Source organism: Gymnogyps californianus, chromosome 20 (genome assembly GCF_018139145.2).
Source record: "Gymnogyps californianus isolate 813 chromosome 20, ASM1813914v2, whole genome shotgun sequence".
Taxonomy (NCBI): domain Eukaryota; kingdom Metazoa; phylum Chordata; class Aves; order Accipitriformes; family Cathartidae; genus Gymnogyps; species Gymnogyps californianus.
In genome coordinates this window covers 12581227-12604826 of record NC_059490.1, presented here as the reverse complement: position 1 = coordinate 12604826, position 23600 = coordinate 12581227, and the positions used below count along the sequence as shown (strand labels likewise).

The window sequence follows — 23600 nt, the reverse complement described above, 5'->3', positions numbered from 1 at the left end:
CCTTCATTGCTTGCCTTCTGGAGCACTTAGTGCCCTGAAGAACGCCCAAGAGTGGAGAGAATTTGCACTGCTCAGCAGACTCCACAAGTATCTTTGCTTTAACTGCTATAAAGCTCTGGTCTTTTTTTTTTTTTTTTTTTTTTTTTTTAAGAAAAAAATTATTTTATTTTTAAACACAGCAGAGTGCTACCAGGCTATCATCTTGGCACATACTCTCTGGGCAGCCCTGTGAAGTTTCTTCCCCTTAGGGCTTCATCCACTGTCAGGATGTATCTGTTGATAAGATCTTTCATTTCCTGGGTGAATGGCTCAAAATCCTTTTGCTTAGCACCAGACCGCTTGAAATTCCCGTCCCTGTTGTTCTCAACGCAGAGCAGCCGGTCCTCTGTCACTGTCATATTCAGAAACTCCACCATTTCCTTTAGCTTGGGGATGAGGCTCTGCTTCAGGTCCTCGTAGTGGACGACGAGCAGGCGCTTCCCGTACTTCAGCCAGTCCAGGACATGGGAGGCCCACCAGGAGGCATAGCTGTTCACGAAATCGGGCCACTCTAGATGACCGGAAAACCAGGAAAATGAGACAATGTTAGCCGTGCTGCGTTTCAACAGTTTTCCAAACGTTACCTTGTGCAACGAGACTGGCGTTACTGGGCATGGTCTGATGCTGCTGGATGAGCACGCGCTGGAGAAGCGCAGCGTGGCCGGCTGCTGGGGTACGGCAGCTCGGCTCTGCAGCTTCTGGCATGGAGACAGATGATGCTTAACCCTGCTGCGCCCCGGGCACCTGGACTGCGCCGGCTTCGAGGCCCTTGACAGGGCCGGGGGTGCCGCCGAGCTGCCTAGGAAGGCCCAGGGGAGGGACAGGGCACGGCAGCGGCCGGGTGGGCAGAGCTGCAACTTTGCATCTTTACTGTGCCTTGGGTATAGGAGTTGAGCTCTCCGTGCACGCCAGCGGTGTGTGCACCGGGCAGGCGGCTCCGCGCAGGGGCTGGGGGAGGACGAAACGCGCTGGGGAATGGGTGTGAGCAGGGAAGGCAGCGGGTCCCGCTCCGATGATGGCTTAAGCAACGCTTTGCCATGTAACTTCAAGCAGATTCTTTTACTTCCGTGGTTTTCCTGCCCTTTTACCTCCATTTCAAATGTAGACTGAGAAGGAGACAGGTTTATTTTTTAATATTTGTGTAAACAAATAATATATTAAAATTATATAATAATATATTAACTTTTATTATGTAAATGCAGCATCAAGACACTGATCTTGGCTGGGGCCCAAGGTGTTCTTGATTTCCGAATCTGTCAAATAACATATCTTTCTGCATGCTTACCAGCCTGCTTATGGGGAGACTGGATAAGGAAATAGGATTAATAGGGAAGTTTCTTCTGTTCCTAGCACATGGGAGGGATTTAGGGTCACCTGCCAGGATCACTGGGACAAAATTTACTAAATTATTTTCCTGCCTTTGCCTTGGGCATTAATGACACCTCAATCTCTGTTTGCTGTCTGTGATAATTTAATTTTCCAAGGGTCAAGATGGTTCTAGCTAAAGCTTTTGGGCTGGACAAAGAGCATTTTGGCTGCAAAGTAACAATTTGTAGTTTGCAGTACAGGAAAGCCATTCCTTCCAGACTTTTTCTCTTTTCTAAGGGCTATTTTGTGTGGGTTTTGATGTATAGGTCTTGAGTTGTGACTGATGAAAGGTGATACATGAACTTGGGAAAGAAATATTCTGTGACAGAGGACACTTCCCCCAGCCCCCCCAGCCCTGTGCTGCGGGGTTTGCCAAGCCACAGCTGTAATGCCTAAAATGTGCACGAGGAGAAATGCAAGCCGAATCTCTTCTCTGCTGCAGAGTCTGAATGCAGCAGTGTATTCAGTGGGGAAATTGTAGTCACACCATCCAGCTTGCTTGCCACGCTTCATGCCTTTGAGTGGCATATTCTGAAGTCTTTTCATGTGTTCAAGGAACACTGAATCTCAAGTCCCCTTATTGCTATTATCCTTATTTATCTGCAGTGCAGTAGCACCTGTGCAGTGCTGTAAAATTTCCTTCAGGAAATGTCATGCTCCATTGAAGCCTCCAAATCTTAAATTAGATTTCTCATGGTTATTACATGCTGCAGGGGCAAATTTCTTCACCTCCCATAGACTGGCAAATGGGCTGTACACAGGGGTGTTGTACCTGGACATGTTTTCTCTGCCAAAGAGTACGATGGCAGTAATGTTGCTGCATGCCTGTGGCCACAGCATTGCTGCTGCACTACCCTCCTCTCCACGGTGGTGGATGTATGGCAAGACTACAACCGCTCCCAAAGTGCGGGTCTGAGTGCTTCTGGGACTGATCTCGGCTGCGGTGGGACTCAAGTCCCACTGAATTTGTCTGCAGTGCTCACTCAGGTCCCAGTGTGTTACCCCCTCCCCAGCATGCCGAGGAGATAGGTTTCAAACTCTGTCCAAAGCGGCAGCGGGCACCCCAGCCCGGGTGGGTTACCTTTGGGGCGGCACGTTACCTTTGCTCTTCCAGTTGCGGTCGGTGGCGTACCCCAGGTGCCCGGCGTATTTCCTGTTGAACTCCGCCATCAGTGACTTGTACGGGTTCCTTATCAACAGGATCGCCGAGTCGAACATTTCAATCTCCGTCTTGCCACTTTCATGTGTTTTCACACAGATGGTCCTTCTACTTCTCCAGTGGTCTTTTTCTCCTTTAAAACCTGTTTTACAAGACAGGATTGTTGGCTTTTTCACTTGATTATATGTCTGTGCCTTTTCACACTCTAAATCATTCCCTACAGTGGTGTAGAACTGTTGTGAAAGTACCAGTCAATTAAACCCATCACCCAGGACCTGGAACCAGGGCTGAATTTTATTCTTGGCCTGCCACTGACCTGCAAGGCTTATTGACTCTACTTGCTTGGGAATCATCTTCCTGTGTGCTTCTCCATGCCTGCCGTAAGGAGGACCCTGTCCCTGGCTGGAGCCCCAGCCGCTGAGCGGGCCGTGCGCTGGGAGCCAGGCGTTCCTGCGCTGGGGAGGACTTCGTCTGCACCTCGCTGCAAAAGGGCTCTTTTTCACAGGGCCAATGCTTGGTGCTCGCTAAATATCGTGCCCCCACAGGATACTGTCCTCCCAGAATAATTACTACCATTTAAAAATTCAACCCTTGTGTTTCATGTGCTACTGAAGAGTCTTACCCTCAGGGTTTAGTCAACTTTTTTTTAGTTGACTTGTCTTTTGGACCAGTCTTTTAGATGGGAGCTGTGCACGTGCACAGCAGCACCAATGCAGGCAACGTGCAAATTTTGCAAATTGAGAGCCTGTCTGTCTGTGAAAGCAGCTGCCTGTCAGACTCAGAGTGCTGCTGGAGCAGTCCCTGCTGCTGTCTGCACCACCTGAAACCGCTTGTTCCAGGCATGTGTTTAAATTTTACCAAATGTGCTGACAGTGGCAGCCTTTGCTGGCTCCAAGCAGAAGGATGCCAGAGCAAGTTAAGCAAAGCTACGTGCCTCGGAAGGGCTTTGTGTGTCCCATCCCTCTGGATGCAGTACCTTTGTTGTAGAGGGCTCCATCGAAGTAATAGCTTCCCGTGTAGTATCCTGTGGCATGCTCTATCAAATGGCGAGCCCATGTATTCCCAGCCCCAGGAAAGCTCGACAAAGCAACGAACACTTTGGATTTGGTGGTTAAGAATTTCCTGTCCGTGCAGCGGGTGTCTGCGAGGACAGAAGATATTTCATTGTTAGCATTGTGGCTTTTTAATAATTCCACTGACAGCCGTTGATTACAGGGTTTATTGCTTCTTTCTTCTCTCTCTTACGAATATAGGATATCAATTTGAGTCCAGTTGTGAGTCAGCTACTTCCCCAAATTAATTCAGCCGTAAGAGGCCAAAGAGATTATCCTCAGAAGAGGTTTTTGCTGGTTTTGTGTTAGGCAACGCTTTTTTGATAGAGCTGTGGCAAACCATTGTACTTGCCAGCAAGTTGTGATAAAAGCCCCTTGATGCCTGTTTGTTAACGGCTATTTGCCTGGCAGGTTGGCTCTTCAATGAAGCCCTGAATGTGCCATTACTCCTGGAAATTGTGAGTTTTATAATGCAGGAGAAACCCCTCCTACTGAAAAGAGCTGGCATTCAGTTAAACCTCTACACTGCCATTCCTCTCCGAAGGGCCCAAGGCAGTGACGAGCCTGCGTTGCGTTAGTCTCCCATGGGGGCTAGACACCTGGTTTCCATACATGCTTTTGTAAATCCTAACCTTATTTCTTAGCATGCCAATAAAAGCAGGGATAGGATGAGAACCAATCTTGACCCTCTGTGATGATTCATCAAGAAGCCAGGAAATAAATTAGAAATACTCTCTTCATTCTTCAAAGCAGCCTCTAGATGAAGCCATGGCTAGAAAGCGCCAGCACAGTCCAGAGGAGGCTGTCTTCTGCTACTACTGATCTACACAGATGTGGGAAGCACTAGCAATTTCATGAAAGCAAGCGTTGTTCTTGCATGCTCTTTTCATGTGCTGGTGTCTGCAGTCTACCTCTGAACTGGGAGGTGGAAGAAAAAAAGGGTGTCGGGTTAAAAAAAGCCTAGAACCAATCCAGAAAAGCACTTAATTTGTTTAACTTTGAGCTTGTGAGAAGTTTCACTGAACTCAGTGCAAATCATTGCATGGATAAAGTTGCTGGTGCCACATAAATGGTTTACTGGATTGGAGCCTTACTCTCTGCTTTATTTTCCAGCTTTGAACCATGTATGCAGATGAATATTTTAGAGGAAGATGGGTAGAGCAAAATTAGTCTGCAGGGCTGCCTCGGCGGCTGCGTAACATGGGGGCTGGGCGTGCGTTTAAGGAGCAGGAGTGGAACCAGAGTATGGGGTCCTCGTCCCCGGCTGCCCGCGGTGCTGCATGGCTCGGCGTATGCCTTCCCAGGCTCTTGCCTTGTTCTCTCCATTTGCAAAATAATTATATTTTTCCAGGGCGAGGGGAGGCTGTGCTGCTTAATGAGAGAACAGAAAGATGCATTGCGGGATTGCAAGGGGGGATTTAGATAAGGGGTGTTTCCTAAATGCCTGCCTGTATTGTGATGCCAACCATTGTGGCTAAGACTGCTCTAAACGAGATCACTTTGACCCACCGCAGAAGGGGCACAGGGGCTGTTTCCAGCAGTGGTGGCTCTGGCCCTGGCACAATGAGGCTGCAGCTCGTACCTTGCACCGGTGTCTGATAGACCAGGCAGTATTTTCCCTTGGCGGCGCTGCCGGCGTTGTGCATCCCGCTGCAGAGCAGCCCGTCTGCGCCGTCGTGCAGCGAGAAGCGCCCGGTGGGGTAGCCGCAGTAGCACTCCCGCCCTCGGATCACTGCCAAGGGAAACTCCTACGAAAGAGAGAAAATAGATCAGTGCGTAAATGCCACGGCATCAACAGCCTGCGGGGAATGCTGCTGCTGTACAAAGAAAAATAAATCTTCACAAGGCCACTGTCAAGATCAAAGCAGTGTTTGATATATCATTGTAAAGCTCATGCTTCTTATACTACTACTGTCTTTCATATTGCAATTTCTTAAAAAGTGGTTTTCAGACACAAACCTCGTAAAGCTTGAAGATTCACAATATTCTGTTTTTTTCATTATTCATAAAAAATAATTTTATAATGTTCCTGCAGCACCTAGTACGTAATTCCACCTGCAAAACATCAGTGTAGGAAAAGTTGTTCGTATTTGCCCCCAAAATAAGCATTTTGAATTGGATCATCTTTTAAACTTCCATTTATATTCCCTCAAACTGAGGAGTCAGCTGTTAAAAGGTTTGCCTTATTCAGTTGATTTTACCAGAGTTTGTGTAGAGGAAACTTGCCCTTAAACTTAAAGAATTAAAGGGAAGAAGGAAATTTAGACCCAGTAACTGCTGCAATCAGGTTTAAAAACAGAACGAAAAAAATCAAGCCATAAAAACCAGTATGCATCTTAGTCTGACTTCTTCACAGTTTGCAAAAAATGAATGTGCATAGAGGAGGTGATATAGGGTTTGAGAGCTACTGTGTATATTTTTGAAAAAACTAGTTAGAAATCCAATACCAAGTAATTTTTGGCACATCTATTCAGAGGGACCGTGCTGACGGCGAACGTGGGGCTGCACCAGAAAAGGCAGAGGGGGACCTGCGGTGCCTGAGCGGAGCCGTAGCCGTACCTGGTGCTGGAGTGAGCTAAGGGCACGCACAGCTCTGCCTGCCGGTGCACGCAGGGTTAGCTCAGCTGGCGCCTCAGGTCTGTCTTCGGGCACGGACACTTCTTGTTTTATGTTACCTTGCTTCTAGACAGGGAAACCTCAAATGAAATCCAGACTGACCGCTGCAAATGACAGGTATCTCAGCAGAGTGTAAAATGTGCAACCACAAGAAAGTTGCAGGTAGTGTTCATTGCAAGGAAATAATTCCCAAGGAAAATTTTTGGCTGTAAGAAATTTCTTTTCAATGGATTTGATGAAAAGTAATCAAGTTTTGGTGTAGCGGTCTTACCCAAAAGAGGCAACAGGCTGCAAAGCAGCGTTGCTGTGTGGTGTCAGAGCAGTGAGGCTGGGCTAATAATGATGAGAATTAAGAGAAGTTTGAGAGAAACGTGTGCTAATTATTTGCTGAAGAAATTAGCTGTTGCTTGTGTGCTCAGTAGGAAAAGCACACTTACTACTGTGCTGAAACTAGCCCTAAAATTCAGTTTTTCTCCTTGTCGTGGAGAAAAAGCACTCTTTACCAGGAGGACTGGGGTTGTTTTTCCTTGGGTTTCCGAAGTCCCCTGATGGCTCGCTCAGCGGCGCCGGGGTGCACTGGCGTGCAGGGACGGGCTCGGCGCAGCCGCAGAATGGCTGAAGGAAGTTCGGAGGTTATTTGAGCACAGAGCGTTCAATTCCACCTATTCCATGTCAACAGTTTTGCCTTTTAAAAGTCTTTTGGAGTCCGGGAGTGCATGACAAGACTGCTGAGCAGCTTATCTCTCGCTCTTCCCCACGTGTTCATCCTCTGATAAGGAGTCAAATGCAACACATGTGCCATCTGTGCCCAAACAGCCAACATTTGCTTAGCGAATGAGATATGACACTGTCAAAACCTATTTACAGATTTGATCGAAGGGCAAAATAGTTTTGTTTCTGCCTGCAAACAGAGATTTTCCCTCTACAATGAAGCAGTGTTTCTCCATTTGAGAAATTAATAAGTATCCCGGCCCTCAAACACAGCCTAGAATAAAAATGTACCTTTGCCCTGGTTTCAGCTGGGGTAGAGTTAATTTTCTTTCTAGTAGCTGGTACAGTGCTGTGTTTTGGATTTAGGATGAGAATACTGTTGATAACACCCTGGTGGTTTAGTTGTTGCTAAGCAGTGTTTATATTAAGTCAAGGACTTCTCAGCTTCTCATACTGCCCTGCCAGCGGAGGCTGGGGTGCACAAGAAGCTGGGAGGGGGCACGGCCAGGACAGCTGACCCAAACGAGCCAAAGGGGTATTCCACACCATATGATGTCATGCCCAGTATATAAACTGGGGAAGTTGGCCGGGGGACACTGCGGCTCAGGGATTGGCTGGGCATAGGTCAGCGAGTGGTGAGCAATTGTATTATGCATCACTTGTTTTGTATATTCTCCTCCTCTTCTTCTTCTTTTCCCTTCCCTTTCTGTCCTATTAAACTGTCTTTATCTCAACCCACAGATTTTACTTTTTTTTTTCCAATTCTTTCCCTCATTCCACTGGGCGGGGAGTGAGCGAGCGGCTGTGCGGTGCTTAGTTGCCGGCTGGGGTTAAACCACGACAACCTTGTACCTCATGCCAAGTGGCACCTGCAAGCGGTTGACTTTCTGGAAGGCTGGAGATTTTGTGAAGAGACCGAAGCAAACGCTTCTCCGTACTTCTGCATCTGCAGAAGCGCTGGCCGATACGGTGCTGTTCTGCAGCCACTCTGCATGCGGTTCAGGGTAACGGCGGTGCGGCGTGCCCGGCCCTTCTGGAGGCAGGGCGGCCGGGCCGACCCTCGCCTGTGCAGCGTTCCTGCTGCTCGGGCAGCGAGTGGTTGGAGGAGGGGGGGGAACAGGGAGTGAGCTTCACAAGTGAGTTTCAGTGACAGCAGCACACGTGTTGAAAGGAGCACAACAGTAGTTCTGGGAATCGCACCAGGATCCACAGCGTCGGTGCACAGCGCTGTAATCAGCCAGCTGATTATTCGGACTGTCTGTCTACCTGATGCAGCCCACAAAGTGATTGCAAAGTAACGTATTCAATCTTGATTTCCCATCAGTATTTAATCAAAACTACAAGGCATCCACTTTGCTTACCTGTGTATTTATGCATGCCCCAAGCTGTGGTTATGGCTTTAAGCAACCATGTAACTTTTAAGTGCAGGACTAGTCCTCAAGCTCAGTGCGCACAAATCTGCGATGCTTCACTTCGGTTAAACACAAGTGTATCGCCAGAGAAATCTGCGGGTCTGTGAATAAGCATTTTTCTGGATTGAGCTTTAGAGCATGCGTTGACAGGCTCAGGTGTCTGTCCTGCAAGCTGTAACTCAGTGAGAGCTGATGTCAATGGGACTATTTACCTAAGAATTTGTGAGATGAAGCCTCAACAGGTAGTTTAAGTGCTGTAAGGAAAGCAATCATTCTCCAATAGCAACACAGATGATGTGATGATTCAATCACTGATTGTTTTTTATTAGCTTGTATCCAAATTAAGAATTATGAATAGATTAAAAATACACTTATCTGGTTCTACTCTGATTACTCTGTTAAATTCCTTTCTTTTCCAACTTCCTATACTAACTCTCCTATTTGACACAGTTAAAATTTTTCTCTCAATCTACCAAAAAGAATAAGAGATGGGGGGCTAATCATGGAAGGAAATTTCTCTCCCAAGTAAAAATGGTGGGTTTGGTTTATTTAAAAATGGGCATGTTCATTTTGCAACAAACCTAGAAGTCATTCTTCAAGTTTTCATTGAACTGGATATGCTAAGAGCAAAGAATAAATACCATAAAGCCAATCACGCCCTTGCATAAAAATTCTGGCTTGTTTTACACTGTGATCTGTTGAGGCCAGGGGACAATTCCTCAGTGCGCTGTTATACCCAATGTGACCCTGATTTGAAATACTCCTCTCTCACTGCTGCAATGAAGTCAGCAAGGCTGTGATTATCTGTGCCAGCTGAGGTTCTGGCCAACTTATCTCTGTTTTATTGTGTTTAAAAAAAAAAAAAAATCTAAATGAAGCTGTGGAAACACTCTGTATGAATTCTGCAATGGGATTTGGATCAAAATCCCAGGAGTCTTTTGTTTATGGGTAAATAATGGCATGTAGCTACATCTGGAATCCAAAATAGCAAGTCTTTTTTTGAAATTAGAAGATTGCTGTATTCTGTATATTGCTTTATAAGGAAAAGAAAAAGCACCTTAGAGTTGGTAATGTTCAAGTGTGCAAACCTGCTGGCATGGCTTTTGGATGCATTGAGATGCTGGGGTTGTCTCCTCAAGATTTAGTGTTCTTCCAGATTTTATTCATATCATCATATATAACTGCATACAGCAGCTGAGTGGTAAAAGGCCTGTTTATTTAAAATATAAATTCAAATGGAGATGGCTCATTTAGTAGGCAGGTTGGCTTATAAAAGAGCATATATGAAAACTATGGCTTCTGGCCAAGGGACCTAGCATAGAAACACATTCATGGATCTGTGTTATGGGGTGATAATGGGTTGCTATTAAGCCATGTCATCACTCTGTTAATTAAGAAAGAAATTGATAATTAAGGGTATTTAGCAGGTTTCATCTGAAGCTGTTACCTCAAATTCATATCTCAAATGCTTCTAAGGGCTGGAGCTACCATTTCAGCTGCACAAAGCAATTTGCAAGGCTAACAAATGAATATGGTATGCCTCAATTTGCTTTTCTTTTAAGTCCCAAAGAGCAAAAGACTTATTCATGTGTTTAACTTTAAGCATCCAACTAGTTTCATTTAAAAGCCCAATAGCTTTTTCAGGATACATAGAAATTGGTGGGATAATTCCTTTCAGCGTAACAGGCTGGACTAAAATGACAGTGCCTTCCTGATTTCAGGAGAGCTAAGTATGTTGCTATCGGCTAGGAAGTTGCCCATCTTATTTTGAAAGGAAAGGAACCAAAGTCGGGACAAACGTCTGTAGTGTCATAATAGGACTTGTTTTGGTATCTAGAGTTAAAGACAAATCGGTGTGTAACAATTGGACTTCTGGATATGCAATTGCTGCTTCTTAAGTGGAGGGAGACCTTGGCAGTCTTTATGTAGGCAAATACTCTCTAATAGTCACTTTCCAAAGGGTAGCACGGTGCCTAGCTGAGCTAAAGGCTGCAGGGGGGAAGGATAAGCAGGTTGTTACCTGCACCATTTTAGGGAAGGAATAAATGAGAGGTACCAAACCTTTTCTTCACCTTCCTTCAGTACCTTTTCCTCTTAACGTTATCATTTCTGCAGCCCTCTCTGTGCAGAGTCTGTTCAGATAATCCTTTAGAATATCTGGTTTGCTGATGGCTTTCTCACACAAGCTTCATCAAGTCAATATGCATTGACTCTAACTCTGGAAAGGCACTGGCTGTTCTGCGGAGATGGACAGTTTCCTCCATCCTGCTGCTCTCCTCTATCCTAGTCCTGTCGAATGTCACACTAATGTGGTACATTTTGGTTGTGGTCTTTTTCCTATCCTTCTGTCACCAGTAATTTCAGATGCTTCCACTTTTTGGCTGCATGGCCAGAAAACTTTGAAGGAACTATACCTCTGAAAACCCACTTATTTAGAAAAGTCATCTCCCAAAACCAAAATGGCATGACTGTGCTTAAAAACATGGACCTCATGTTTGAGCACATCTGAAAACAACTTCTCCAGATATTTCATACCCAGACAGAGAAGCAATAATTAATTGTACTTCATCAGTAAATATTAATAAAATGATGTTACATGTGGGTAAACTGACACAGAAAGATCAAGATTTTTTTCCACCATTAAACAATAGATTAATGGCAGAGCTTGGAAAGAACTGCTCATGAAGTCCTGCTTTACTGAACATTTATATGCATAGAGGGTGTGAGAGTGTTTGTATGCATGTTTGTGAGGTACTATATACAGGGTATATAGGTGATTCACTGCAATTTGCTGCACAGAGTTAATTCCATGATGCATTCTTAAAACACTGATGAGCTGGTATAGAGGGTATGTTGACTGGGAAAAGCTTTCCCACTCTACCTAGTAATTAAGAAGATTTGTTGTTCATGCCTTAATAGTTTTAATCAATTTTGTGATGCTAGAAGGCAAAGTAGTTGAGTGTTCAGTTTAGTGCATGAGGCTGAATGTGGCTGCAGGCTAAATCTGACCACACGGTGAACCCTCCTCTGTACCAAAAAATAAGCCCCACCGGAGTGGGGAGGAAGGGAAGGGAACCAACCACAGCAACAGCCACTAAAGCAGAGGGTGCCCTGGGCCAAATGTTCCCTACCATGAGGATACCCAAGTCCATCAAAGTCAAACTCCTTTGGTTCTTACATCCATGGTCTTACTCTGTGGTAAGCGTGGAGGATGAGCAAAGGTGATGCTTTGGGCCAAGAGTGTGCACAAGGACAGCAGATGTTAGCATGTCCCTTCTCACCTTCTGTCCAAAAGCCAATAAGCACACAACTGACCTTAGTCGTTGCTTTCTTGTAGTCTTATATATCGGCGTGAAGTTCACAATGATTCCGTTTTAAATTAAAATAAATTAGATTTAAATTACATAGGTTATAGTGAAAGTGGTATAAATTCTTCTGGTGTGGAAAGAGACACATTTGTATAAAAGTACCAGGAAAGTCCACCTGCTTTCAGTGTGCTTATCTGCTAAAATTTTTCTCTGGCAGCTTTTTTTTTTATATTTAAGATGGTATCACGTTTCTAGCCAACACATTTACACACTGGTGTAAAAATTGTGTGTAGATACCTCAGCATTAAATCCTCTTGTTTGCTGTGGCAATGCCTACTGCTGCACTGTCAAGGAGCCTGAGACCAAAAGGGCCACCTTGGAGGGGAGCACACAGGGCTGCACGAAGTGGAGGGCTCTGGGGATCGCTTCTCCCTGCCATGCTTGTGCACCGCGCGAGGCTCCCCGAGAGCTGAGCAGGGACCAGCTCCCCGGAGGGCGCTGGAGCCACATTTCGGGTGCTGCCAGCCCACATCCACCCTCCGGCAGCGTGTCTGTCTCCCCATGAGCCGCAGCCACCGAGACCTCCCCCGGGGTCAGATCTGGCTCTGGGCTTGGTTTGAATGTGACACGGAAATGGTATCGATTTCCTCATGGTCGATACTCGTCACTTAGAACGGCTTTTCTGTGCATCATATTCAGTGGCATCACTCTGATGGCTTTCCCTCCCGCCGTCCCCACTCGAGAGAGCGGTTGGACCAGATGCATCACTGGGTATTTACTCTGATGAGTTTTGTCCTTTAGAAACTCATTTACAAATTCAAAGCTCTAAGGCACTAATCTCTGCTATTCCCTTAGTAGATTAAAATTTAAAATAACAAAAAAGAAGAAAGGATGTGAAATGAGAACTGTTCTTACTTTCTTGGAGCAAAATTCAGAGCACATCTCCACCGTCAAATTGGGCTGTATCAAAGAGGCTGGAAAGGTGTCTGTTAAATTTTCTGGAGCTCTAAAACATCCTCGATAGATAACATTCCTCCCTGCAGGGATATGAAATAGGTTTCTCTTGAGAAAACAATGTCCGTAGTATCCTGCCTCTTTCACAAAGAACAATATTAGGTTCAGAAGCTAAAAATAATAAAAGAAATTTTATATTCCAAATGCTGTAGAAATAAGAGAAACCATGATATACACTAGAAAAATGTGTTGCAAATCCTGTGGTATTGAAAGGAGCACATGCCTTTAGCTTTGTACAAACCGCTGAAAGCAGGGCTGCAGCAAAGAGTTTAAATTAAATTCCACCAGTGGAGGGCATTGCTATTGTTTGCAAGTCCCAGTTTTCTTTTGAAGACATGCTTTCCCCTGAAAGACTTAAAAGCCCCGATAAAAATCTACAAAGCTTCCCATGATCTGCACCAGAAAAGGAAAGGAATTTGAATGAGTCCTGAAAGCCCCCACAGGGACCCACCTTCCTGCACATCTGCTCAGCTGCTGAGCTATCCCTCTCCTCTTCCCACTCGCTTTCTTTTCAGGCCAAGGGAATTTGCTGCTTCGAAATCTAAACTAGGCTTTTGTAAGCTCTTCAGGGAGAACAGCTTTCTTCGAGTCTTTAGCATCAGCCTCTGATCTCACCTGCTCCTCTATAAATGCCACAGAGCTTGGCAGAATTGCTCCATTTTTTCCATCACTGTGATTGAAGTGAGGATTTGGCCCAAATACTTGTTACAAGCAGCAATACAATTTTCCCTCCTTAAGAGAGAAAGGTCTCCTGACAGAACCAAATGAAAACCCAAAGCTGTCATGGAAACTCACTACCCTGGGGTGAGGCTGTGTTTGCACGGATGAACTAATGGTAATGAAGAAAATAACATTGTGTGGCTGGTTAGAAAAGAAAAAAGTCTGCACGCTGTATGACACTTCTGTAATTCTGAGGATTTTGTGGGCTTTACAAAGGTGGAACGTGCCTTTACTTCACCACTCTACTAACCCTCTATTGACAGAATTTGCCTAGCTTGACTCAATAGGGAGAAAGGCGGATTTGGGAATGAATTTGGGTCTTCTGAGTCCTGGTCCGCACCCACTGGCTGCCTTAAACAATACTCACCAGAACTGATGTGGGAAATGTGTGGGATGACAGGAGAGATGCAGTGCAATTTTGAAGGAAAAATTTGGTTCTGCATGAATTTGCTGGCAGAAGGGCCCAGATTCTCCAGCGTGAGCCAAGAGCAATCTAAGGAGAAGCTGCTTAAATATTGTTCTAATAACTGCTCAAACCAGTTACTAGAAGCAATGCTGTATCTTTGGGATCACTCAGGAGATGTGAAAATAAAATAACACGATGCAAGTTGGGGGGAAACAGGAGTCTCCCTGGGACCAGGTCACGGCAAGCACGGCACCAAAGAATAAAGGAACAGAAGTTTTTTGGCTTCTCAGGATGCTTTTGAAAGACTTCCTACTAAATCTCACACTAATATTTAATTCCTGAAACAAAATGTTTATGAACGTGTTTAGAGTTGTCTCAGCAGGTCAGGAAGAAAGCCTGAACTGCCCACACCGGCAGTCGGGAGGGAGCAGGGTTCGCAGAGAACCCATGGATCACACTGGAAATGTGCTGCATTTACATCGTCTGCCTGCTTTCTGGGGAGGGATGGCTGAATCTGGCCCTGAGGACAAAGGCACTCTGTGCCACAGCGATCCCCGGGCTGCAATAGCTGCAGACTTTGAGCTTCATTGCATTTAATGTGACATGGGGGCATGAGTCCTGCGGGGCAGGAGCTGCGCAGCTCATGGTGCCCAGGGAGCCAGGGTGGGAAGGGGGAGGCGAGGGAGGGAGAGGGGAGCCAGCAAACCCCATGTCTGGGAAGGTTTAAATGGAGATGTCACTGGATCTGCTCTGTGTAAGTAGAAGCCTTATGCGAGGTCTGTTCTCTGTATTGCATACTGTAAATCATGGATGCTATTACAGTTTCAGAGTTACTTTCCAATATACTTGTTCATCGTGATTAATACTTCTGTTGGCCCCTCAGCTAGCATGTGTCAGTGGGATTCTTCAAACAGTCAAATATCAGGTATTACTAAGGGCAAACAAAATACAAATCTAGCTCCAGGCTAGACTAATTTGATGACTAATTCATTAATACTTAAGAAAAAAATAAATGCCGCCTTTTCCTGTGAAATATGTATATATATTTTATGCTGAAGATTTAAACAGTGATGCATGTCCTGGGAAACCTGCCAACATGCCCGTCAGCCTGACACTAGCAATTTAGGTCTATGTACCTTTGATATATAATTTATATATAGCTGGGTGGATTATTGTACAAACCTTGACTTGTCTTTAAGAAGAAATGAAGTACCATCAATACTGGCACAACCTAAGGTCTTGGTGCTTCTTCTCAGCAAATAACATCCGTAAGGTCTTGTGAGCTTGCCAAAAGTAAAGACTGCTCAGCTGTTTAGATATTTTATGTGCTTTGTGTTGGCCCAAAGGTTTATCTATTGTATCTCCTATGGTAGCTAATTGAATGACAAGTAGAGTTAAGTGTTGTCCTCTAAAGATGAAACAAAAATCCCAACCGCCGCTAGAACAGAAGTCCTTGGAAGAGCAAAACTCTGTGGTCTCATTTCTCTCACTTAGGAAAGAGATTGGTGTGCCTTTCTCTCTGGCCTTTACTTATTCTCCTGCTGCAGTCACACAGCACTTATTTTGTGTAGGATCATTTCTGAGCTTAGGGTGGCATTGACAGGAGTGCTTTTCTGCCATTCCATTATAAGGCACCCACTTCCAGGGCTGTTTCTTAAACGCATGTGGGTTTGTCCCTCTGCAATGGATGCGAAAGGGAGTAGTTTTTCAGCTGAAATTCTGCTGTTGTTGCAGTCGCTCTGCACTGTATTTTGTTTCTTCCCCAGTGACGCTAACTTCCTATGTGGCAGCCCTGAGGCAGCCGCGCCAGGCACGTCTCGCCGCTCCGAGGCGGTGAGCAGCGCTGCTATTTCGGGGAGGGAGCCAGGGACCGGACCAGCAGCAAATGGACACCGGGCCCCGCGGGCACCTTTGTCCTTTGCTGTTTCAAACTCTGGTGACAAATGGAGCGAGACGAGCCGCGGGGACAGCCCGCGCGCTCAGCCCGGCCGTGGCGTCTCTCCCCGTGGGGTGAGCATCGCTCCTGGGGAGAGCGGCCTCCTCTCTCCGGTCACACACTCACTTACGTCGTCTTGCTCCTGCCCGCAGCTCCTCCACCCTGTAGACAGAGAGCCGGTTCACCCCTCCGCAGACAGAGCCCTTTTCCCCCTTGCACTCGCTGTTGCACTCCTCGGGCTTCGAGGCGGTCACTGGGAGCTTGTTCCCGCAGTAGCACTCTGCTCCGTACGCCAGGCCCGCGTAGGTGTAAGCCCTGTGGGGAAAAAAACCAGGCGCTGTCAGTACAGGCACCCCGTCTATTCCCGAGTTTATACCTAACGAAGGCAGGAGCCTGTCACCATGTACAGCGTGCACTTCTGCCGCCCTGCTCCAGAGATGCAGCTGGCCCTGGGGGCCAGCGCAGCCTCCTCGAGGCGGGCAGCCACCTCGTACCGCAGGCAACGGCAGGGAGCGGTGGTGGTCAGAGTCCGCCTGGCACAGCCTGCCCGGGCCCGGGGCAGTCCTCGGGAGGGTGAGGCGGGCTTTGCCTCCTGATGCGGGTGTCTGAGCGACAGCCCCATCTCTGGCTGCACGGACATGCTCGTGCTGTTCCCACAGGAGCACAGCTCGGCCTTTGCCCACCCGGTGCCGCGGACATGATGGCCTCGCCACTGGGGGTGACGCCGCCCCCACCCAGAGCTACCACTTCAGGTTTTGATCAGAAGTGCTTAGGACGGTTTAGAGTGACAGAGAAGAAAAGCCCCTTTCAGAGGTTCTGTTAACTGGCATTTAAAGTTGAGCATTTTGGATCCAGTCAGGCAATTTCCAAATGCTCAAACCAAGGCAAGGCCGTTGCTCGAACAGCAGGCCCAGGGCTCGCTGCCTCTCCTGAGGTGCCCAAGCCATGGCTTGCTTTCCGCCACCGCGCCGGCTCCAGGAGCAGTCGCTGCAGGCCGCCAATGCCTCCTACGCCGCGTGAAACCACCGCCCGGTCTGGGTGGGCTCGTGGCATGGGAGCCGACACTTGCATGGAGGTGGCAGCCTGCGGTCGCGGTGTGCAGACCCTTGGGTCCCCTTTGCAGGGTGAAGCACTCCCTTGGGCCTCTCATGCCAATGGTGAGCATGTGTTGTGCCCGCGCCGGGTGTGTGAGGGTCCCTCCGGCCAGGCCCACAGCTGACCCCTCTGCTAGCTGCACCGAGCCGGGGCCTGGCTCCGTGTCCTCCAAAAAGTGTCTGACGAGGCCTGATGGTCTGTCCTTCTGAGAGGAGAGTATCGTTTCCTTCACCCAAGCAACAGCTCCGTCTGGAGTGTTTGTGTGGCTGCAGGGGACTGGGCTGGAACTGGGGGGTCTCAAAGCCAGCAAGATGGGGTTAAGCTGCAGTTTGGGCACCCCTAAAGCGATGGGCTCCACGTGCACTGCATTGCTCTATGGACCAAGGGAAGCAGATTTCACAGAAATAGCTCTAAATTGCATTGTTTCTTCTGCTTTCTCTTGTGCTTGGGAGCAATGGGAAGTCTTTTTCATAAATATTTTCATATAGTCCTGCCCCAGGTACCAATGATCATCCCCGATCCGCACCCTGCCTTGGCTGACCACGGCAGGCAGAGCAGTGGCAGGAGCTGCGCCTGCCTCTTCCCCGATGACCAGCAGCTCCCTGGGCCGTGCTGGGAACAGCCCCTCTCCTTACCATGCACCCGGTCGTCTTGCTCTCTCCTGTTTCTGGGAGTGCTAGTTTGTTCGTAGCTTTTTAATATTTTAGATCAAAGATTTGGGCTAGAGGGCAATATCTAACAAATATCTAACAAACACTATCTAACAAAACAGTAATTTTTGACCAGGGCAACAGAAAATATATTGTAAGTAGCCATGCTATAATAAAGAGAATAGGCAGCAGTGAAATAGTCTACTTTAAGCAAGGTGGCAGAGCTATCCCATGCCTGAAGGTATGAGATAATCACAGCTTTCACAGATGCTGTATGTTTAACGTATGCACGCTATTCCCGTTTCAAATTCAGTTCCACTTATTGTCAGAAAAGAGAAAACTTGCAGTGAAAAAATACCACTCACCTCTCAGCACAAGCTTCCTGACAGTGAGATACTGTCATTTTTCTTAAGTCATAAAACACAGCTCCCTTCAGTGTCCTCTCCCTCGAATCATCGCTGAAGCATCCCATGTAGGTGCCTGCGTGCATGCAAGACCAGAGTTAGGCAATGCACATGGGATGGAGATGCGGGAGAGGGAAAAAAAACATCCAGCGGCGATCCAGCGCCATAAGTTGCAAGCAGGGCTGCATTCGATCAGGTCACAACCTGTCTGGGGTCCTGCCTGCTCTGCAGACCTGTCTGCTGGTACCGAACCTTTGCAGGTGCTGTTGAAGGGGTAAGCTCAAATGTCCAATGGAAATGAACAGAAGGGAAATTGGACTTTTCCCTTACCCCGGTTACTTTAAGCAGGCCTGCCTGTGCAGACCCAGAGTCTGCGACCACCCCAGAGCCACGGTTCCCGCAGGCGGCTGCCGCCTGCTCGACTCCCTCTCTTCGGTGACAAAGCATGGCGAATTTCTAAAGTAAAGGAGAAGGTAGTCTTCAAAATGGTATAAACTTCAAGAAATCTTGTTGGATTTCTCCCAAGTTTTCTTGAAAATCTCTCGTTGATAATGAGATGATGCAAGAGAAATATTAAGAAAATCAATTTTCTTTGGGTACATAGAGTTATATGGAAGCTATAATGGAAAGATAACTTCAGTCTTAACTAGGCAGCACTGTCTAGCTATTGCATTGAACTATCTCTTTCTCTCTGGTGCAAATGAATCTCTTAAAACATGTCTTGCTTTACTTAGCATATGAAAGATAAATATTTCTCTTAGACTGCATCCTACGTTAAGCCTCTTTTTTGTTGTCATGAACAAAATACTATAAAAATCCAGCCCATTTTTTAATATACGATTGGAAGGATGATGTGGAGTCCCACTATTATACAGCAATTGTGTGTATATAAGTACATTTTATCATTAAAATATGAAGGAAAAAAGGAAATTTGATTTTAGAAGTAGCAGTATTGAGGTGATAACACAGGGAAATTAAATAACATGAGCTGTGGACGGGAAGAGAATATATGATGAAAAATGAAACGAAAAAGCATTATATTAATAAAATAATCCACAAGAAAAAGAAAGTTCAAGCCACTCTAACAGAGATTTTGGAGCTAGGAATAATAAATCAAACATTTAAATATTACAAACACAACAGTAGATTCGAAGACCTGCACACTGGTAATTTGCAAACATGCAATTAGCAAATGCACAAGCTGCGAATATACACCCACAGCACGCTGTTAACGAGATGGGAGTCACACACCTGCAATAAGGATGTTCTACATTTTACTGGAGACTTTTCATTTGGGTACTTTGATTCAAACCAGTAGCAGCAGAAAATGCAGTGTGTGGGGCCAAAGAGCCCAAGTCGGGAGGCACGGGCAGGCCAGCTGACACAGGCGGCGTCCGCTCTCCTCCCTGCATCCCTCCCACGCTGCCGCCAGCCCGGCAGCAATATCTCATTCACATCCTCCTATGAATGAGTCACGGAGAGACTCCGTGGTCTTAGAGCGGAACGTCACGTCAGCGATCCAGTCCCTGTCACCTCTGCATCCTCTGCAATGGCATAACCAGGCCAGGGGAAACAGTATGAAACATCCCATCCACTGGAAGTGTTTGTAACAGAGAATTTTCATTTTTTACCTAACAAATTCCTGTCTTCATTTGTTGTGCTAATAGTATTTGCCAGTCTCCCTGGCAGGATAACATGCAGTCCCTACCCTGAGCCACTTGCAATGTAAGCAGGCAAGGTAGCTTGATTGGGGGGGGGGGGGGGGGGGGGGAAGGACTTGAATTTTCTCACCCAGGGCTGCGTGATCCTGGGTGGACACAGAGCGAGGCAAAGTGGGCCGGGAGGTGTTCACAATATGCTGGAGCAGATGCCATTGTTTTTGTCTCGAGTTAAGGGTCTGCCCTGGGAAGCCCACTGAGGGCTGGCTTGCAATCCCCGTGCGTGAGCTGGGGCAGAGCGGCCGTGCCGCATTGGGAAGCACGGGCGTTATTAGGATGGCACTGATGAGGAATGCCCAAACACAGCCTCCGCGGTAAGGCAATGTGCCGCTTTACTGAGCAGGAACTGCAGGGCAATGCTGAAACTTTAATAAGCATTATAACCACGGAGGAGTTCATTATATCTTGGAAGGGATCCATAATGAAATAACAAGCCTGTAAGTTTACTAGGAGAAGTGGGGGGGGGGGGGGGGGGGGGGGGGGGGGGGGGGGGGGAAGATAACATGCTCTACATAGGTAGTTAAATTTTTAATTGATAATTTCCAAAGGCATTCCAATGCTTGTTAACAATACTGTTATTAATAATGTCACTTCATGTTCAGTCAGATATTCAAATAATGCATATTTGAATCAACATAATTCAGTGGGATGTAGCAATAAATAGTTCTTCTGACTCCTCTCAGTCAGCAGTTAGAACCTGAGCAAGGCACTAGCTTAGTGGCTGATACAGGCAGTAGCCTTAACTAACTTTAAGGATAATTTTCAAAATTAATCTTTTTGGTTTTAATTGAAGTTTTTAAAGAACAGGTTCATACTCTGCCTGGTATTGGAGTAGCTCATAAAGACTCGCCACGTTTCTCTACTTTTTATCTATTCTTTCGTTCATCGGGGGGGGGAATCACCAAACGCAAGGGGGACTAGGGCAGCCCAAGCAGCTACAGTCCATGAAGTGAGAACCAGGCGTGCTGTCTTCACACAGGTGGGACTGGGTAAGAGGCAAAGCCGAAGGGCTTGTGGCCACCCGCCGAGTTCAGTGAGCCAGGTTTACTTCATTGAACCCACCCAAATGATCCGTGCTGCCAGAGCATGTGCAGCATGGAAGTACAAATCACAGGGCATCCGGAGCACAGGAACGTAATGTGCCCTGTTTTATTGTATTGCTTTCTCTCCTCCCCGGCCCCCTCAAATCTCCCGACGTGGAACAGCAAGCCTGCCCAGGCAGCACCCCGCCTCAGCCATCGTCAGCCTCTACTGAGCAGCTGAGACCAGGGTGTCTGCTGCTTGCAAAAGAGGGAAAAAGTAGTACTTTGTGAATATTAAATACTGGTTTTATGAGGTACAGGTACAAAAGTGGTAGCCTAGAGGATTCGTGTGATTCTTTTCTGCAGCTGTCCGTGAAGAGCTTATGAAAGTAGGTGGTGACCAAAGTCAGCAAAAGACATGTTTGCTGAAGGTGAAGGTGCGTCTTCCTCCCACACAGAGCCGGTGGTGTCTGCGTCCAGCCCTTCCCAGTGGGGACAGGGATGGGGACAGGGCCCCTCCCCAAAGCTTTCTCCTCCCCTGCGCCAGGCTTGGTCCCTGGTGCGTGGGATGGAGTAGCTGCAACCTCGTGTTTCATGCTAGTCCAGGGGCTGTCATTAGGCTCTGAGCACCCAGGCTACGTGCCTGGGGCATGTCACGAAATGCAGTGGGGTTCTCTGGGAGACATCTGCGCTTTGCGGCCTCTCTTCTCTGCCACCAAAACCTGCTACCAGCGGGATGTTATGAAGCGCCTGTGGAGCACTCTTGGAAGCTCCCGCGTGGTGCTTCAGGTAACTCCAGCGGTTACAGTTTGCCTGACTCACGCTGTGTGACTAATCTCCCATACACCATCACTATCTCCTTCTTGTTTCCATTTCTGACAATTCACTCAGTAGGATTCATGAGGTGGCACCCATTTTGTGGGATTTTTGCAGAAGGTGCCCCTTTGTTTGGGTAAATTTATTCAACAAACTAAGAGCAGTTTATTAATGTGGTGTCTAGTCATCCAGATCCCATTCCTTTTTTATTATCAGTGAAACATCTCCAAGAACAACTAGTTCTTCTAAAAGGCAATGGATCGAAGATCACAAACTCATAATTTGATGCTGCAGCCTTGAGAGCATGGTCAGTCACCTAGCCTGAATCCTGATGCTTTCTGTGCTGGGCTCCTCAAGGGGGCTTGTCTGCTCCCTGGGGATGCTCAGCCTTTGGAGGTGACTGCAGAGTTGGGGCTCCAGCTCCCCGCTGCACAGCGAGCAGCTCAGCTGTGTAACAGCCCAACACCGTGGGCATCCAGCTTTGTACACCTCCCCGGAGCGCGGCGTGGGCCCGGCGAGGGGGTGCCGTCCCAAACTCGCCCGGGACGATGCAGCTCCCTGTGGGGGGGTCGTAAGGGTATAAAGCCATGCAGGAAATGTGGACATCTACAGACTCCTGTCGTGCTTCCTTGCTTGCTCTGGATAATAGTTTCTTAAAAGCTTTTCTACTGAACAAACCAAAGCAGTCCATGCATGTATTTATCAGCAGCACTTAGGGCAGCAGAATCAGGCTCACAGTGAAGTGAACTCACATTTCTGTCAAACCTGAGTGGCTTTCCATTTGGACTGGAAAACGTACAGTTTTGTACCCTGTGCTCTGGCCGCTGACGCACTGCACCCGTGCAGCGGTGGGAATTCCCCTTGCATTCCCCTTGGCCTGTTGCAAATTTCCAGCAAACTCGCCAAACACCAGGAGTTCGTCTCCGATTCAGGAGGGTTGTAGGGCCCACGTCTTGTCCCCCTAAGGACAGTGTGTTTGCAGAGACGGTCACAGAGGGCAGGTCAGGAACAGTGAATGTGTTTGCAATAGCAGAATTTAGTATATGCTACAAAGTTTTAGCAGCAAGGAGGCACTTCTAGACTTAAGGTATTGTGTGGTTTTGGATAGTTAATTTAATAAAACCCACTTTTAAAGTGTTCCCTGTTCTGAGAAAGGAAATCAATTAAACAGTGTTCATCTCTGCCTGCTTGAAGAGAAAATAATTTAAATTAGGGAAGCATATTTCACTGTCTGGGCTTCCATTCAATCAATAAAAATAATTTTTTGGAGGAAGTTACAGCTCAGCATGACCAGGGATGTCAGGATCATACTTTGGCCTGTGCAGACACTTAAGAACTGCTTTGAAAGTGGTGATGAGCCAGGAGGAAGGCGTTTGTGCAGGGACACTTTGTGGTGCTCGCCAGTCTCTGCCTGGGACGGTCCTAGGAGGAGGCACAGTTTACGTGCGTGCCAGAAAACGGAGCAGGGGTACATCCCTTACCTTTGTGTTCAGCAGTGTGCTTCATCGCTTTAAATCCTGCTGTTTGCATGGGCTCCTGATCGCTAATGAACCTGTGAAACCACCTTCTTCTCAACTGCCTGAGCTCCGAGTTGCGGGACACGAGCCACCGCGGGCTGTGCCGCTGGTCCAGGGCCGGCTCCTGCAGCGCGTCCATGCCCACCAGCAGCCTGGGACCGGGGTGGGGGTTTTGCAGCGTCCTGGGGTCTACGATCCCAACCCCGGCCATCCCATCCGGCACCGGCAGGGCCTGATTAGCGGAGGTCCCACGCGAACCTTGCTGGATAACCAAGCGGGTCCGCTGTAGCAGCAGGAGGCTGCCAGCCATCAGGTAAGCTGCTGTGAGGAAGAAGAGCAGAAACTGGGTCCGACGGAGAAACTTCTGTAGCCTGAAGAAAGCTTTGGCCATGCCCTTACTGAAACCGGGCCCTTCACGCCTCCCGACAGGCCCCTGAATCTCCGCCTGGCCGGGCGCTGGTTCCTCCCATAAGTTCAGCCCATCACTTCGGTGCCTTCTCCCGACGAAAAGCCTTCTTCCCGGACAGCCGCGGCAGAGAGAGCAGCCTGGTGCGGCACTGCCGCTGGCCTCAGGCGCCCGGCTGGCCGAGGGGCTCCGCACGCAGCCGGGATGGTGCCATCGTCGTGCTCTGCCGAG

General features: G+C 47.6%; 1 protein-coding gene across 1 annotated transcript; it reads right to left on the bottom strand.

Moving 5' to 3' along the window:
• Window positions 1-182: 182 nt before the first annotated feature.
• WSCD1 (WSC domain containing 1) lies at window positions 183-23530 on the bottom strand. Its single transcript, XM_050909010.1, has 8 exons — window positions 22928-23530; window positions 17852-17966; window positions 15872-16056; window positions 12581-12702; window positions 5201-5366; window positions 3543-3707; window positions 2508-2708; window positions 183-550 (listed from the first exon to the last, which is right to left on the bottom strand). Exons 1-8 carry the CDS (start codon window positions 23352-23354, stop codon window positions 198-200), a joined length of 1734 nt encoding a protein of 577 aa, XP_050764967.1. The 5' UTR covers window positions 23355-23530; the 3' UTR covers window positions 183-197.
• Window positions 23531-23600: the final 70 nt, after the last annotated feature.

Bases quoted from the DNA above. Each gene is read 5' to 3' on its own strand.
- WSCD1 (XM_050909010.1), bottom strand. From the start codon at position 23,354: ATGGCCAAAGCTTTCTTCAGGCTACAGAAGTTTCTCCGTCGGACCCAG. The intron at 17,967-22,927 runs GTAAGGGATGTA...GCATGCACGCAG, and splicing joins GCACACTGCTGAACACAAAG to GCACCTACATGGGATGCTTC. The intron at 16,057-17,851 runs GTGAGTGGTATT...TTTTCCCCACAG, and splicing joins CAGGAAGCTTGTGCTGAGAG to GGCTTACACCTACGCGGGCC.